At 41.9% G+C, this 18,104-nt stretch overlaps 1 protein-coding gene and 1 non-coding gene across 2 annotated transcripts in view; one reads left to right on the forward strand and one right to left on the reverse strand.

The window, feature by feature from the left end:
• Nucleotides 1-18,104, reverse strand: part of Rhobtb3 (Rho related BTB domain containing 3) — a 61,274-nt gene that overhangs the window by 23,736 nt on the left and 19,434 nt on the right. Inside the window, exons 5-8 of the mRNA XM_006986545.4 lie at nt 17,299-17,410; nt 14,128-14,493; nt 6,625-6,737; nt 3,262-3,382 (exon numbers count right to left, since the gene is read on the reverse strand). Of these exons, the coding sequence (XP_006986607.1) occupies nt 3,262-3,382; nt 6,625-6,737; nt 14,128-14,493; nt 17,299-17,410 (712 nt within the window). The remainder of the gene's footprint in view (nt 1-3,261; nt 3,383-6,624; nt 6,738-14,127; nt 14,494-17,298; nt 17,411-18,104) is intronic.
• On the forward strand, nt 9,064-9,199 carry LOC121823014 (small nucleolar RNA SNORA71). Its single transcript, XR_006064309.1, has one exon. It is a non-coding gene; the product is annotated as a small nucleolar RNA SNORA71 (small nucleolar RNA).

An 18,104-nucleotide genomic window follows, 5' to 3' on the forward strand; every position in this document is an offset into this window, starting at 1 on the left:
GAAATACAGCAACCTGTGCCTCCCAGGAAACAATCCCATTGCCCTTTGTGGCCAAACTCAAAACTGTCTTGGTCAGGCTTCCCCACCCCAGAAATGGAAACAGCAGAAGCAAACAACAAGTGGTCCAAACCTCACGGGGAGGAGCTATTCTAGGCCTTAGGAACATTTGCAAGGTGATGACAAGGTCACGCCATCTTTGTTGCACGCAAGCGACGCCTTCTCTGAGACAGGCTTGAGCTGTGATGCCCTTGGGCTCACACCAGACACTGAAACGCACCAAAATGACTCTCTAGGGAGACTGCCGAGTTCTTCAAACTGCACAAAGTTGTACCACACAAAGACAGCACCAGATGGGGTCGCAGGTGGCATGGAACTCGTAGGGTGCTGAAACAGTTGTTATAATTTCTACCACGTAAGGAGACCATGAACCCACACAACAGCCTTCATTTCCACAGATTGCCACTGACCACCCACCACCATGGTGACTGAAATGGAAGATGCCGAGATGAGGAGGGCAGAGTGGGAGTTCTAGTTATGGAGGATCCCAGGACCACAAAGCTGCCCCCTTCCAGAAGGAAATGCCATGAGCCAAACCTCTATTTTCTGCCCAATAATTTACTCATATGTTGCCCAATTTCATAACATTTATCACAATTATTTATTCTTCTCTAAAATATTCACGATTTGTTAGGTTTTTCAACCTCTCTAAAATCCAAGCAAAATACTTCCTGTCCTAGGAAGAAAACAGGTCCATCTAAACTCAGAGATGTTTCCTAAAGCTAATATTTCCTCAGGCTCATGGATCAACCACTGATACCCCCAGTGAAGCCCATGGGTTGATGCTGCGATTTACCGAGGCACACCCCAACCAAGAGCAAGGAATCAGCTTGAGAGCATCCGACTTCGACCAGCAAACACCATCTGTCCACCGTGTCTCTTTGCCACCCCCCTCCCAGCCAGTGTAACAGTGCCATCTACCCAGAGGGTCAGCTGCCATAACCAAGGCATGCTGGATATGTGTGTGTGTGTGTGTGTGTGTGTGTGTGTGTGTGTGCGCGCGCGCGCGCACACGCGCGCGCGCAGGTAAACATGTCTCATATGGAAGCCAGAGGTGGATATCGGGATGTCTTCTTCAATCTCTTTTCCACCTTATTTTTTTTTGAAGCTGGCTCTCTTGCTGACCTGGAACTCTGTTTGGCTAGAATACCTGAGAGGCAAGACCCCAGAACCCGCCTGTCTTGGCTCTGGTGAGCTGCGATTACAGGCACGGGACAGCTGTGGCACAGAAAGGTATGTCCAGCTGATGTTTAGATCCATCTGAAGGTTAGAATTTAGTGCAGGAAGCCAGCATACTTTCAGTTAAGGGAACATAATCTCACAACCTTTTAAATAACTGTTTTGGTGTTGTGAAAATTATGCCTTGAAAATGTAACACAATATCCAACTAAGCTACCTGTTTCTGTTGTTATTGTTTTGTTTTATTCAGTGTGTGATGTGTGTGGGGGTGCCTGAAGAGAACAGAAGACAGCTTCAGATCCTCTGAAAGCAGAGTTACAAGCAGTCATCATAGGTACTGGGGACCAAACCAGGGTCCTCTTGAAGAACAGCAGTGCTGTTGTTGCTGGCCATCTCTCCAGCTCCTAGTTACCTGTTTTGAGCAGTATATTTACACAAACACTAAATGAATCTAACACAGCATTTACATAATAACTGGCAATTGACTGCTGGTAAAGAATTGTCTAAGGGTACAGAAGATTTTTTTGTCAGAAGATAAATATGTTCTTTGGAAATGCCAGGCCTATCTTGTCCTGTATATTTCATGTTATGATTTCAGAAAACTTTTCTAAGAGAAAGAATGAGACTGAAACAATTACAGAGCCAATTTCTCCTCACTTAACACAGGTCATCAATGGTCTTTTTGACTAGTGTTAAAATAAAATGTATTTGTTGCACCTTTTTATTATTTCAGATTTCAACAATGACATTTAGGAATGATGCTTGGTTTCATTCAGAGAAAGAAAACAGACACCTCAAGAGAGATTTAACATGTACGGACATATACCTTCAGTTGGACTGTGAAGCTGCTTAGCTACCTACCCTGGTGTTTCTCTGGTGTGCAAACACCCATGCACCTCCCACAAATGCATTATCAACAGTAGTCCCCTAGCAGTTAATCCTGTGATCACTACTGGTTGGCCCTTTAAGGAAACTTTTCCCACCTACAATGAGTATCATGAAGTTGGCTTTGGACAGACACTTTGGATTTTTCAATTTGACAATTAATATGAGTGTGCCATTACCAGGGTCTGGTTAGTCAGCTGGAGGAGGTCTTCTAACCCAATGAGAGGACTATAGGTAGTCTATGGCTGTTTGGTGGCTCCCCTTACCATGATGTTTTAAATGTATCTCACTCTTACTGTCCCACACTTTCAGGCCCCAGGCTCACACTGCATATGGTGCTGCCAATAGAGCCTTGGGAAAAAATTCACTAGTTTTCTTGACACATGACTAAAATTAAAAATAAGGAGAATCTTTCTGGGTAAAGCAAAATGCTATGCTACCTGCCACATATTTCTACCCCCAAATTAGAATTGTATCTCCTTCTTTACAATTGCCCATCTAAAGTTCTACTTAATTTATTTGCAAACAACTCCTTTTATCCTTGCATAATTTAAAGTACCTGATGATTCATCTTTAAGATTATGCATTTAACCTATTAATGTGACAGAATTAAGCATGCAAGTAATCAGTAATAGGCTTCTAAGACTGCTCATCTTTATTAAAAATAGGCAGCATTACTTTCCACAGAGATGAGAAGTGGCCTTCAGTTGCTCTGGTGGTGAGAATTCTCACAGTGCTTCTAGTGACACATCCAGCCATAACTGTGGGTGCCTGGTGTAGGTCAATTGTTTTAAAAACTGAATTAACCAAGCAAGAGATAATGTGTTTTTAAGACAGCTGGCTTCAGGTGAATTTAAAACAGAATTTTTAAAAAATATACAAATGAAAATGCAAAATGACACATAAAAAATCATCCCATCCCCTACAGATCCCGGAAAGTAGATGAAGTATATCTTTAAGGAAATATAAATTCCTTTTTAGTTTATAAAATGATTTTCTTAAAATTCAGCTGGTATTACTTTATGTCCTGCAACAGGGATCACTAATTCTTCATCCCAGGCATTTACAGCTGAACTAGAATGTGAGGGAAGCAAGTAAGAAATGAAGCCATACAAGGAATCTGAATGAGTGGAGCCATACCTTGTATTTCGAAGACAACATCGGCAAGCATCGGTTTATTAAGGAAAAACTTGAGTGACGTATTATAGAACCACAGAGGCTTTCTGGCTTGGTAGGTCTTGCAATTCCTCAGGCAATTGATCTGTGAGGAGAAAACGCAAACGCAGGGGAAGATGTTCAGTCTGCTTTGACAGCACAGTCATTACCGCCTCATGCTGGCACCTATGACGACACCTCTGAAGGAAACTTTGCCTCGGGAGAGCAGCAGCTGGTGGCTGGGCACACAGTACAGGAACTGGCTCAGTGGTGGCCAGGGAGACTCGGGATCCTGAATCCCTGGCAGCCACTAATGCAACAGAAAGTTTATCCATGTTTCCTTATAACCTGAGGCTTTTTACAGCCTAGCAGGTCATCTTTTCTCCTAAAGAATGAACATTCAAAAAAATATCACAGCGGTGAATTTCCATTTGAATACAGTTTTCTAATGCTAGTTATCTGTTGTTGCTGTGTGTGTGAACAGCAGAGACTACGGAAGCTGCAGAAAGCCCTCGGGTCCTGGATCTACAGCTCCAGATGCTCTGCCCACATCAAGCTGGCCTGTCACAGCACATCTGCCTAGCCCAGCTGCCAGGCTCTTCTCACAGTGCCTTTGTCCATCTCAGCTTCGGCACCTTGTTCATTTGCTGAAGCTGATCCAGACATCCCCTGGTCCCACTTCTAGAAGCCCAACGCAAATCCCTTTCCTTGCCTCCATCCTTTTCTTTTGTATTTCTCTAATTTTTCTTTACAATGAAATAAAAGAAGTCTTAACAGCATTTTCAAGTAGAGTTGCCCAAAGTAAGCTGCAATCTTAAATTTTATGGCCACAATCCCTCATTTGGAATGGTCTAAATAGAGTTTCTTGATGTAGTTCTGGTGGTCCTGGAACTAGAACTAGCTTTGCAGACCAGGCTGGTCTCAAACTCATAGAGCTCTACCTGCCTCTGCCTCCCATAGTGCTGGGATTAAAGGCATGTGCCATTATCACCCGGCTTTTTGTTCATTCTCGATGACTCCATCAGTCCCCTGGCCGTATTTCCAATCTCATCCTCATGAGAACTCCCATGCTTGGCCAGCTAGAGAAGTCAGGAATCTTTATCCTTAAGAAGTCCCACATCCAGCTCTGGCAATAAGAATTAAGTGATATCTAATTGTCTACCTATGCTAATCTACTTTGAAGGAAAGTTTCCAATCCTTTGTGATGGAGAAATATGATACAAATTTTCTTGACAAGGAAAAAGAAAACCCACTCCATGAAATCCAGAAGTATAAGAGACGAAGATCCTGGTCCTCCATTGGGAGATCTCAGCGCTGCACCACAGCACCCACTGCAGGAACAGGTATTTAGTATGCAAGTTACTGGCACTCGTAAAGAGTGACAGCCAAAACCCATCCCAGAGTTAGAGAGCTAGCAGGTGCTTCAAGGATCTTGTTTTAGCCCCAGTTTAAAAGAAAAGCCTGAATTGCTCAAAGCGGCAGCAATAATTAACAGCAGACTCAGAACTGAAATCCACACTCCCAAGTGCCAACGCAGTGTTATATTCCCATGACACACTAGAGAAACAGAAATCATGGAATGGTGAAAGAGCCCGCCCACCTGTGCAGGGGATTAGGTCAGTGTCATGGAATCACACAGTCCAGTCTTCCCATCATCTGTCTGAGTCGATGTTACCCTTGGTACCGCAAAGGAACGAGTGTCAAATCAGACCCAAGGAAAAGACGGGTTCAGAACACCAGCAAGACTCTGCATATCCCACATAGATAAAGGTTATAAGCCTGCACATTGTGAATCTTATAGAGATATAAAACATGTATGAAGTATGTGTGTGTGAAGAGAGATGGAGAGAGAGACATTTTCCCCTGGTTCATAAATTAACTCATGAGAGTCTTAATAAACAGAATGCAGGCATTTGTGCATCCTTTAAAGGATTACTCAGTTGAGTCAGGTTGAAAGAGAGCCATTAACTGTCCAGTTCCTGTAAGGTTGGACGTCCTGGGGATACCTGCCACATTGAGTTACAAAATATAACAAAAAATAACAAAATATAAAATATATATATATATATATATATATATATATAAAATACAAAAATAACAAAATATCTCAGCCCTTAATTCTGTGTTTCTCTGTTAAATTTTTTCCTCAACTAAAGAAAATTAAGAATCTTCATGAAAAGCTAGTACAAGCAGGTGTGGTTGTATATATGCAATCCTAGCACCAGGAAACTAAGGTAGAAAGCCACAAGTCTGAAGCTAGTCTGTGCTACACAGAGAGTTTGAAGTCAGTCAGGGCTAAAAAGAGTTTGAAGTTAGTCTGGACTCTATACTGAGTCATTGTCTCAAAACAAACCCCCAAAAAACAGAAAGTGGGGGCTGAGAAATGGCTCATTGGGTAAAGACCCTTGCTGTCTGAGAACCCACCTAGTGGAGGAAGAATCTACTCCTACAAACTGTCCTCTCAACTCCACATGTTCTCTTTGGCACATACAACCGTGTACATGTGTGTAAACATACACTAAATGAATGTAAGAATGAGAAGAAATGAAAAACTAATTTAGTTTACATCTTTCAACTATTAACTTGAAAATGTTATTAATGTAAGCCGTAGAATTAAGTCATTTGTTAAAAAAACTAGAGGAATTTTTCCTTATATTCAAAGAAAATCTATATTTTGCTAAGCATTGCACTCAGCTTACCTTTTTATCTACTATATCCAGTTTGCTTATCAGAGAATCTGAAATAAGAATGAACTGGCTAAATTGTGCAACACTGTTGTCTTAAAGTTTTACAAATCTACTTTTCAGACCTTTACAGACTCTGTGTAATCTAAATCACTGGTGTTTTATGGTCATACGACATCAGTATTTTTATAACCTTGAACCCAGCTTGTAATTTCAAATATGTACTCAAGAGACTCCTCAACTGTCCATTTGGTTAAATGTATTGCTCAGAACTCTTTAAAAAGTCCACACAGGACCAGCCTACTCCGCAAGGTTACTTGAGTTAAAACTCTGCAGTGTGAGAACAGGGTCCTCCTGGAGGCCCCGCTGCAGCTGTGGCAGCCTCTCCTTCCCAGTACGGGATGTGTGTTCCCAGGGCTCCAGTGGGCTGTTCTGAAGGCAGAATTCACAAAGGAACATTTCAAAGACGTGACTCACACATACTTTAATCCTTACATAAATTAAAATCTTAGTAAGAAATACATATGTTTCTGTTTAAAATATTTAAATAGAAACATATACACAGAGAAAACATTTATATTTATGAATTATTTAACTTTGCTAATTACTCAATGTTATAGTCATCAAAGTATACCCGTTATAATTCAGAGTCAAAGTAATTTACCTTTCCTGGTGTTTTTAAAATGCATTTCACTTTCTCGATTACACTGGAAACATCCCCTGAATCATCCAGCTTCCTCCTGACGTCTTCTTCCAGCTCTTCCCACTGAAAAGCACCTGTGAGGAATCACAAATGTCCTGTGTGAGTAGGAGCTATGAAAAGCTGAGTCTCCTTCTGGATTATGAATGCTTCTTTAGTATTTTAATTTTTGTGGAGCAAACATATCTCTTTACGACTGAAGTATGTGTTTGACACACAAGTCAGTTTGGCTTCCTCTAACCCAGTGGTTCTCAACTTGTGGGTCATGACCCCTTTGGGATCAATGTACCCCTTTTACAGGGGTTGCCTAAGACCATCAGAAACACAGATATTTACATATTTATGTAATTATCATATTTATGATTCATAACAGTAGTAAAATTACAGTTACAAAGTAGCAATGAAAATAAAATTTTATGGCTGGGGGTCACCATGACATGATGAGTTGTACTAAAGGAATTGGGAAGGTTAAGAACCACTGCTCTGACCAGGATTCATCCCTGACAGCCGCCATTTCTACAGCAGGTGTTCAGCTAGCAGCACTGGCCAGGATGAGTTTCTGTGAAAAGTGATCTGCTCCCAGGAAGAAGGTCAGTATGGCCTTTCCCGGCCTCCACTGGTCTGGAGACCACCCTGCAGATGTGTGTTCAGAAGGCCGTGTGCACTCTCAGGTTCAGGTGGGATGCCTGCCCTGTGACTCTCCAAAACCAACCCGAGAAAGGCAGTGAGGCTGTTTTCTGACACACTACGCATCCAGCCACTGCAGGAACAGGCCTTTTCCTGAGCTGTGTCTCCATCCTGGCCAACTTCAAAGCTACTCTTCGTGGACTCCTTTGCTCTTGCCTACCACGTTCCTCTAATTCTATTTTATGCTGAGCAAAAGATGATCTTTACCCAAAATGCTCTTCTCACGTAGCCTAAGTACTCTCCTACCCAACCTCCCTGCTCCCTGATGACCTTTCTTCCTTGGGATCCATCCTATTATTCAAGCTAAATTTTCAGAAGTATGATTTCTGCTCATGATGTCCCAAGCAGTCTTCGTCACGGTTCTATTGCTGTGATGATCAGGCAAGACTTACAAAAGGAGACGTGACCTTAGGGCGCTGCCTACAGCGTCAGAGCGTTGGGAACACGGTGCTGGAGAAGTAGCTGACAGCTGCATCCTGATCTGCAGTCAGGCAGGCAAAGAAAGAGAGCCTGGGGCTGGTGTGGACTTCTGAACCCTCAAATCCCACCCCAGTGACATTTCCTCAACAAGGCCACACCTCTTAACCCTTCTAATCCTTTCAAATGGTTCCACTCCCCGGCGACTAAGCATTCAAATGTATGAGCCTATGGGGGCCATTCTAATTCACACCATCACACAAGGGATTACCTTCATCCATTTGTGACTTACAGGAGGTCAAACTCCTAAAAATACAATTAAAGCAATATGCCATGGAGAGGCACAGGACGGAGGCCCACGTTCCAGCTCTATCTCTGCTGTTAACGACTGGTGTGGAAGTCATTCAAGGAAGTCATTCCAGCTCTCTGGAGGGGTGAACAGGACCTTTTGCTGTCTGCTCCTAAGCTCCCTGTCCTGGTGGATCCCTGCCTGTGTCCATCTCTCTGCAGATGCCCTCGTGATTGAGACTGAGGACTGAGCAGGGCATACAGTTCACACTTTAAGCCAATGAGATGAGGCCAATGGGCACCAAACCTGACCAGAAGGGCCTGAAACCCAGAAGCTCAGGGCTCTTGGCACTTGCCTTTTAATTTTTTCTAAAAGAGTGGTTTGTTTTTATGTGTATGAATATTTGAGTGCACGTATGTAAGTGTACCACATGTGTGCAGTGCTTGAAGAGGGTGTCAGATCCCCTGGAACTATACTTAGTCAGACGTTAGCCCTCATGTGGATCCTGGGAATGGAACCTAGCTTCTCTGCAAATGTTTTAACCACCGAGCCAGGCACTTCCTTTTTGCTATAACACTCAGCATTCCTGAGCATTCTCACTTCTTCCTCTTACCTTCCCACTCCAGCTTCAGCAGCATTTGCCATTTCCATCCTATTAACACTCACAGCATGGCCAAGTCTGAGCTAACGACATGGTATCACAGACGGTGGGATTGGGAATTCTAAACACAGTAGCCTTGCTCACACAGGTGCTGGCCTGAGTCCAGCTCACCACTGCCCCCTTGTATCCGTGACACTCTTCTCTTCCGACATCCCTGTTAGGTGACTTTCCTTTTCACACTCTAGAAGAACGAGTCTCTGAGAACTGTCTCCCTTCTCTCCCTTTTTATATTAGTGATTTTTAACTGGGCACACATATTCTTTTCACAATCAGACAAATTCTTTGGATCATCTTTCCAGAAAACCTCCCGTTCACACATAGACAAAAGGTCCGTATAAAAATGTCAGGATCCTGCATTAAAAAGTGATTTTGTAATGCCTATGCCATGGTCATTGTTACTATAGGGAGAAGATGCCAAAAGCCTTTCCCTGTGTTTGGAAGGTCCATTCCTTCCTGTCCTTGCTAAATCCTGGTGCTTTTGAACACATCTTCCTTCTCACAGCCTCTTAGTCTCCTGGCTGCTGACACCAGGCTCACTAAGTATCCTCTGCTGGTACTGGGCAATGTCCTCTGGGACTCTTAGACAGGGATGTTTGTGGACACTACAGGGCCAGAGACTGGACAGCAAGACCCCACACAAAGTACAGCTGCAGACGATGCCTACTCAGAGCATCATGGAACAGCTTTTCCTCTGCTTAGTAATTGGCTCAGGCATGGGTGATCTGGTGTACCAGTTCTTGACACCAACACCTCAGAGGACTATAGGCTAGCTGCATGTCCACCTGCTAATGGTCTGGAATGATTACAGTGACAAGAAATTTACCATTGAATTTGTAGCTAACTTTTCTGCCACCTTTCTAATCTCTAAGCAATAAGCCTCATACATTTAAAAAAAATGCCAGGAGTGGGAACCAAGGGAGCTCAGGTTGATTCTCTATCCTAGCTGTGCATTATACTGATCTGAAGAAAGATAGTTTGTAAAATACATCAGAGGAAACCTCATCCTAATTAAATTAGATTTTCTGGAGCTAGGGTTCCAGACACTGATACATTTTAAAACCTCCCAGGACCTCTAATATACTCTGAGTGCTGCTGTTGACCATGTTCTCACTTTAAAAATCCCAGACATTATCAACACCCAGTTAGCGGCACACAGCCTAGAGTAGGAATATTTTTGTTTGTCTACACTCATCCACACTGAAGGAGAACACAGTTACATTATCGGTATTAACCTTTAATATTGTTGAGTAAAACTTACTTCCAGTTAATACAAGTAAAGTTATATTAACCAAAGAACAGCGACATAATCCATTCATAGGACTATGTGCAAGGGAGCAGACATCAAATAATCTAAACAAACAGGCAAACTGAGGGGCCACCTGGCTGTTGGCAAACAGACTCACCAAGAGCCGGTAACCAGAGGGAGAGCAGGACAGATTCCTAACGGCACACTAACGAGCAGGCTGTTCCCAGACCTAGAAATACTAATCGCATTATCTTTGACACCCTAACTGCCAATAAAATAGTAATCCTTAGGCTATGGCTTCTTTTCTGTGGTGAAATGTTTGACATGAGATCCACCCCTGAGCAATGCTTCCAGTACATGGCACTGTCAACAATAGGCACAGTGTCCTGCGGCAAGAACTTAGCAGCTACTCATCTTGCTCCGTTCCCTGGGGGTTGCTGGGATAATTTCTCAGGCCCCTCAGTCATTCACTTAGTCTGTTGAAGATCACAGCGCATTCAGGTATCCTATGCTGTTTTCTGTTTTACAGAAAAGAGCACGTTGCAGAATAATTCCAAGCATTGGAGAGAATACCATGCAAACCGAACCTGAAGGCTTGTCCACATGTTGATCGACTCTGCATTTTAGTAAGTAATGTGGAATTTTGGGTCATGACAGGTCCAGCTCAAAGTTACATTCTTGAGTCCCTCACAAATACTTCAACTTCTAACCATCTGAGATCACGTGACTCAGGAATTTACAAGCCTTAAACTACCAAGTATTTTAAGAATGTTACAAGTGTATGATGTTTCAGGATAACTCCCTGAACACAGAAACTGCAGATCTCATCTGCTGTTAGCCCTCATCCTAAGGCATCGCTTGTTAAATGCTAACACATCATATGATGCTCCTCTTATGCAAAGGAAGGTTAACACACACCTGGGCTGTCTCTAATTATTCAAAACTTTTTAAGAGGAAAACAAACTGAAGGCTTATATATGAGTATAAAAGGCTAACCGGACTATGAAATAGGTGCCTTCTAAACACCAAACCAAAACATTCACATAACCCGATTCCCAGAGGCAAAAGACAAGCCTGGTGTTATCTAAAAAGTACCTTTTGTAGTCTGGTTGACTGTTTTTTTAAGGGGCAGAAGATAGGTTTATTGTAGCTTTTCAGCCCCTGTTTGCTCAGGACAAATATTCCTGAGCAAGCTGTGCCATGCAGTTCTGTCTTTGCCTGAGCAGCCCCATGGACATAGACAAGCTACGGCTGCTGTCCTCCATGGTTCCCTGATACACCCTGTGACCCGTGGACTGTGACGAAATCACTGCACAATGGGCCTGGAAACCGTGTTCTATTCAGAGGTTTGAAAATGTTCCAAGGAAACATTTTAACTCCTTATTGAAGACTCTATGAAAAACGTAGACAAGAGTTCTTGTTTTATATGGTAAAAAATTAATATTTTTAAGGCCCTAATCTATCAGCAAATGAGATTCTAGTAGAGAAAACAAACACCACTGATATTCAGGTTATTTTGTTTGGACAATGGGGTCTCTGTGTGTTTGTTTGTTTGTTTTCTTATAGCAAATATGCATTATAAAAACTGTGCAGTGATGGCTTTAATATCTTTTAAGACAGAACTTACGCTTTCTTTTGCTCAATTCAGATCTATCATTTGTACATAACTAAAGAATGATTAATAAGAACCTGCAGGGCCAGTTATTCTTCTGTCTCAACCACATCAGGCACTTTCTACCCTAGGCCAAGGTCAACCCTACCCCATCTCCTGCCTGCCTGAGACACAGGAGACCAGAGCAGAGGTGCAGAAGTACAGAAATGCAGATGTGCAGAAGTGCAAAAGTGCAGAAGTACAGTACAGAAGTACAGAGGTGCAGAAGTGCAGAAGTACAGATTGCAGAAGTGCAGATGTGCAAAAGTACAGACTACAGAAGTGCAGATGTGCAGAAGTACAGATTGCAGAAGGGCAGAAGTGCAGATGTGCAGAAGTGCAATACAGAAATGTAGAAGTGCAGATTGCAGAAGTACAGATGTGCAGAAGTACAGAAGCTCTGGGCTGGCTGAGGAGCTCTCTTTCCCTACGTATTCCATAGCCTCCGTTATGCCTGGGACTCCATTTCCTTGCTCCCTAAATTTCTACTCATCTGCTAAGATCCACTCTCCCTTTTTGGGTAGCTATATGACAGGACACAAAGAACTGAGCTCCAATCTGATAGCTCTGGATCAGACAGCCTTGAAGCTTAGCTCAGTTTTACTTTGTGCCCTAAGGTGACAATGGGTTCCCCAGCCCAGTCTCTCAACTGAAATCCAAGTCCTATTTCACTGGTTGTGGCTGAAACCCAGCTGCCTCAGGAGCACCAAACAGACTCAGCGTCTGCTGGAAATATAGCTCACATTGTACCCCACCCCAGTCACACCATCAGAATCTGCACACTCTAGACGATGAAAGGTCACAATGTCAGCTCCCTGATGAAGCTTCCTCACTGAATTCTTGTCTTGCCCAGTCTACTTCAAGTTCCACCCCCACCCCTACCACACGCGAGCCTGAACGGCAGAAATGGTTCCCACAGGCCCTGCTGGCCTCATCACCTCCTGTGTGTTCCAAGTCCAAGGAAAGTACCCATGGTCCCCAGAAAACAACACATAAGGATTACATGTTCACCAGAGCATCTGTGCAGGTGAATAAAACCTCTTTCTAATAGTATCTGGGAGGACGCAGGGTGCTGTCACGGGTAACTGGCAGGGAATGGGTGAAGGTACATGGGGAGGCTTTTGTCTTCTCTTCCCTTTTCATCCATGGCCTGCATTTCTTCCCATCTCTACTGAATTGACTTTACAATGTAAAAAACAACCCTCCCTACGAGAAAGCCAGTTCAGTCTCTGGTATTGAACCTGCTTTACAGCTACCATATTAAAGAAGGCATAAATGCCTTCCAGGAGTAAATGGATTTAATCGGAAGGCTACTGAATAATTCATAGAATTTCAACAGTAAACTCATTGGAAAGTTAAACTCCTCTGTCACTTTTCCTTAGACATGTCATTACAACCATTTTTCTTACCATGTAAACATTTTAGTTTTTTAGAGTTAGTATTAAATTCTGAGCTGTAAGATCCTAAGTTTAAATATTAAAATTTGTAGAACTAAAAGAAGTCATAGAACTAATAGAACTAAAAGAAGTCTTTAACTTGATGCTACTTGATGACTCTGGCTACTTGAACCTGATCTACAAGGCCACTGAAATGTATGGTAAGCCTCGAAAGCTAAAGCAGTGTGCCCTATGGGTACTTACTCATGAATTTTCCAAGTCACTATTCACCAAGCCACCAACCACATTATTCTCACATTTCCAACAAAAATCAACTACAGCTGTTCTTTTAAAAAACATAATTAAAATTTAATATTATGTAATATAACCATAACTCAAATAAAAAAACCTTGTTTGTTAGGGCTGACTTATTTCCCAGTGTATACTATACCAGTTTTAGTTCATTAATCCACTGATGATATTTGGATCACATTCACCATTTTAACCATGGTGTATGATGCTTTGATGAGCATGGTTGGACAACTCCTCTTTGATACCTTGCTTGACCTCAAGTGTACACCCAGAAATGAACTGCTACATTATGTGGTAATTCTGTTTTTAATTTTCTAACAACTGCTTTACTCTTCCCAAAGCACTAAACAATGACATAAATGACAACCTGGATGAACCCACAGACATCACGCTCTATGGAATCTCAACTATGCTATGTGCGTCATCTGAGGCACACAGAGCAGTCAAAATCACAGTGGTGGAAAGTGGAGAAGTTACTATTTAATGGGAATAGACTTTCAATTTTCAAAGTAAAGAATTACAGAGATAAATGGAAATGATAATTGCACTCTATAAATGCATCTAGTATCATTGGATTATATACTTAAAAATGGCTAAAATACCAAATTGTATGCTATGTGATTTTGCCATTTTTTTCCTTAAGGCAAATAAGTTTGTCAGGAAGACAAAAAACTTCAACTAATTTCTACATATAAAGTAAACACTACATTTCATGTGTAAGCGTCACCTCAGATGGCAGGGGTACAATAAATGTAAAATTAACCGGGACTCTCACACTTCTAGGGGGCTTAACAGAGTAGAAGGGCCCAGGAGCGCCTGACAAGGTACCTGAATAAATGAAGCGCAGAATGTCCGATAAACAGGAGCGGAATTGGGCGTCCTTAACAATGACGCGCAGCGGCGGGTTGCTGGCAGATTCCTGGCTAGCACCTGGAAACACAGCATCTCTGTTTATGGCAAAGAGATCCTGGGTGGTTCGGACAATACTGGAGTCCTGAATGTCGGTAGGGCTCTTCACATTGAAAAGCAGCATGAACACATGGCTGACAGCGCAGAGGACAATCTTGTGAGCCTCTACGACGCCCGTCACTTCCGGGTGGTAAAACACCACGTCCACACACTGGCAGCAGAGCAGCAAGTTGTTCAAGTCGGAGTGGTAGTGCGATGCTTCAGCTTTCAAGACAGGCATCTTTTCTGTTTCCGAGGGAAAATTAAAATAATAACCTTTTTTTATGTCTATAGGCCCAATAACTAAAAAAAAAAAGTATTTTTAAAAAATAAGATGGAATCCTACAAAGTACCAATACTTGCCCATTTTTAAATCTACAAATCACTGATTTTGTACAGCATAACCTAAGAGTATATGAACTAGTTCATCGGGGATTAGCGAAGCACATTTTACAGAATACACATGAATACGATATTTCTATTTTGTAATGAAAGTGAAAACCTAATGATATGAGCAATAAAATAACATTTCTCATTATTTGTGCATCTCAAAACAAAACACAGGACTAAGTATGGGGTTGAGAGTCACCATTCTTCTACTTGATTAAAAAATCTCCTCTCACGTCTGCAGTCCTGGATGGGGAGTGGAGGTCAACCTCTTCATGTCAGTGAATTTCCATGTCTTCATAAATTGCAATGACTCCAACTATTCTACTGTCCGAAATCCTAACAATTTTATTTTGATCCTAGTCTTTTTTTCCTTCTAGTAAAATAATCTACTTCATCAAACAGCAAGTAGTTCTTTCCTCTCAACATATCTCAGCCGGGGTGCTGAGTACAATCCATGGGTTCCTACAGAGAACATACTCTTAGATTCACCATGACTAGTTTGAAGTCCTATTGAAGAGAGAGCCCAGAATCATCAAGCCCAGAATATCCTCAAGTCATGTCCTCCCCATAGAACCTAACTGTAAGACGTCTGGCCTCTCACTTGCTGGCAAACCTGAGCAGAGGAACATAAGGGAAGGGTAGCCAAAGAATGGCATGCCATCATCCAAGCAAGTGAAATTAGTTCCTTCAGCAACAGAAATCCTTTATTCTAAACGAAGTTCGGAAGCTGGGTCTGTGGCGCTGATAAGCATCTTCCAGGGCCAGCTCCCTGCACTGCCCCAAGGCCATCCTTCCTCCTGTGGTTGGGGTACCTTCGCAGAACCTCAAATGCTAACAGTCTGAAAGCCATGTGCTCTCAGAGCCCAGTACTAATTCTTAGAATCAGTCAGCCCCAGAGACACCTGGGAGTCACACTGGATCCTGGGTTTTACTTAGTGCTCGGCCCACAGTCCTCTAAACTGAAAGACACGTGAAGCAGCCTTGTGAGCACACAGGCTGAATCTGCTGCCCAGACACTGCTGGGACCCTGTACATCATTTACCCAGACCTCCAAATGAAGAGCCACTGGGGAAGTTTCTATCGATATCAAATAGTGTGGATGTTTCGTTCCTCTGAGGAATGAGAATGTTCTTTCCTTTGGATCAGTGAGAACAATTAGTTGCTACACTATTTGTTCTTCTTCAGCCCTGGAAGTATTTAAGGCCCCAGAATTTACCACATAACAGACCTATCTGAACTTTCAAAAACTGGAAATGATTCCCCAATTCTAATTTGTATTTCCTTGTATTTCCTTGGTTTATATTCATTCAACAAATAGTTCTCCAGTGCCTACTTCGAAGTTTTTTTTTCCTTTTGACAAATAGGAATATCTCACATTTATGGAATATAAACAGATTATTCAATACATACATACATACAATGTGTATCTCATTATTTCTTTGTATTTGGGGCTTTCAAATCCATCTTTTCCATTTCTTCATAAAATACAATAACATTATCATAATAAACTATAGTCAGCCGGGCAGTGGTAGTGCACACCTTTAATCCCAGCACTTGGGAGACAGAGGCAGGCAGATCTCAGTAAGTTCGAGGCCAGCCTGGGCTACAAAATGAGTTCCAGGACAGCCAGGACTGTTACACAGGGAAATCCTATCTCAAAAAAAGAAACAAACCAAAGAAAAAAGAAAGAAAAAAGGTGATAGAAAACTGTAATCATTATTCTATGATATCAAGTATTATTTTTAGAAAAAATATTAAAGACAAACTGATCCAATAGATAAGTATTCTACTATTATATTATAAGACCATGTAAAATGTTCTGATAATATGTAATTTTATTTAACTTACTTATTCATTTAATTTTTGGTTTTGTTTGTTTGTTTGTTTGTTTTGTTTTATTGGTTTTTTGAGATAGAGTTTCTCTATGTAGCTCTGGCTGTCCTGGAACTCACTCTGTAGACCAGGTTGGCCTCAAACTCAGAGAGATCCACCTGCCTCTGCCTCCCTGGGTGCTGGGATTAAAGGCTTGTGCCACCACCACCCAGCGCAATTTTATTTTTATAGTTACACTCAGTTGCACAAATGATAATGCACACATACACCCTTTACTTCATCCTTCAGTAAGTAACTCTGTCGTGCTGCTTTATCTCTAGACACGAAGACAAACACAGACACAGACAGAGATACACACACATACACCAGCTGAACCCTTTAAAAGTAGGCATTAGATCACTGTGACTTTGAAATATTTTCACATTATCTCCCCCAAATGAGAGCAGTGACTTATTAATTATAATAGGTAAGAAAATTAGCAATAACCCTACAATCTCATCTTGCTTTCGGTTCATATTAAAATTCCAAGTGCCTTTTAGATATCTATTGAGCAGCATTCCATAGACACATGGCCTTTTGTGGTTATCTCGTCAGTCTTTAATCTCAGTGGTTCCTCTTTCCCGCATGCTAAGAATCCACAGGATCAACCTTACATCAGTATTTCTCACAAGTGTGGTTTAACAACTACCCGCTTCAATGTCAGCCCTTGTGCCAGGTTTGGTGAATCAGAATGTCAGATGGCCCCCCGAGCATGCTTGGACTGAAAGGGATTTCTCTAAGATCTGTGTGGAATGATCTGTAAGAAATGTCTTCTTAATGTCTCCACACCTGGTTGTTCCAGTTGAGGAGGTCGAATTCCATGAAAGGAGTTGGTCATTTTCCTCTTCCTCATTTTCTCACTTGTCTTCTGATTTAAGGCTTGAATCATAAAATATTCCAACTGAAACGTGAATCAAATTAAGATTAAGTCCAACACAATTATATCTGACATGATTATCTGTATTCCAAGTCATATTTGCAAATGGTTTCAATGTCAGTGCCAATACTTGCAAAGATTTGCAAATAATTTTTAACATTAAAATAAATATATTTGGAAGGATTGATTTGTTTTGTCTTAACACAGGTGCCCTCACTTAAGAAAAAAATATTTTTTCGAATAATCAAACAAGCAACAAACATATTGCAACTCTATGGCTCCATCAGCTTCCTCAGTGGGGAACCACTGTAGTTAATACTGTGACATTCAAGGAAGTAACAGGTACAGCCACATCTGTTCCCAGCAAGTACTCTTCAGCAAGGCAGCTGTACTTGTTTCTCTTACTACATTGTCCTTTACTAACAAAAACTCTCCTCAACATGCACTAACCTAGCTCCCAGCCTGTGATGTGCCTCACAAGACCTGGGGTAAAAGCACAAACGGATGTCACTCACACAGGAAACTATTAAAATGTTAATTTAAAAAAACTATGAGGAAAAAAGATATCTATATTCTCATTCTGAGAAACCTATCTCCACACGGGCATGTTCAGCCAGATTTAGCTTAAAATTCTCCAACTCCTCAGAGATACATGCAGCGTGTAGGACAGGTCACCCCTAACTCCTGGACTACATCTTCCTTCCATCTCTGACTCTTC

This window comes from Peromyscus maniculatus, chromosome 15 (genome assembly GCF_049852395.1).
Source record: "Peromyscus maniculatus bairdii isolate BWxNUB_F1_BW_parent chromosome 15, HU_Pman_BW_mat_3.1, whole genome shotgun sequence".
NCBI classification, from domain to species: Eukaryota; Metazoa; Chordata; class Mammalia; order Rodentia; family Cricetidae; genus Peromyscus; species Peromyscus maniculatus.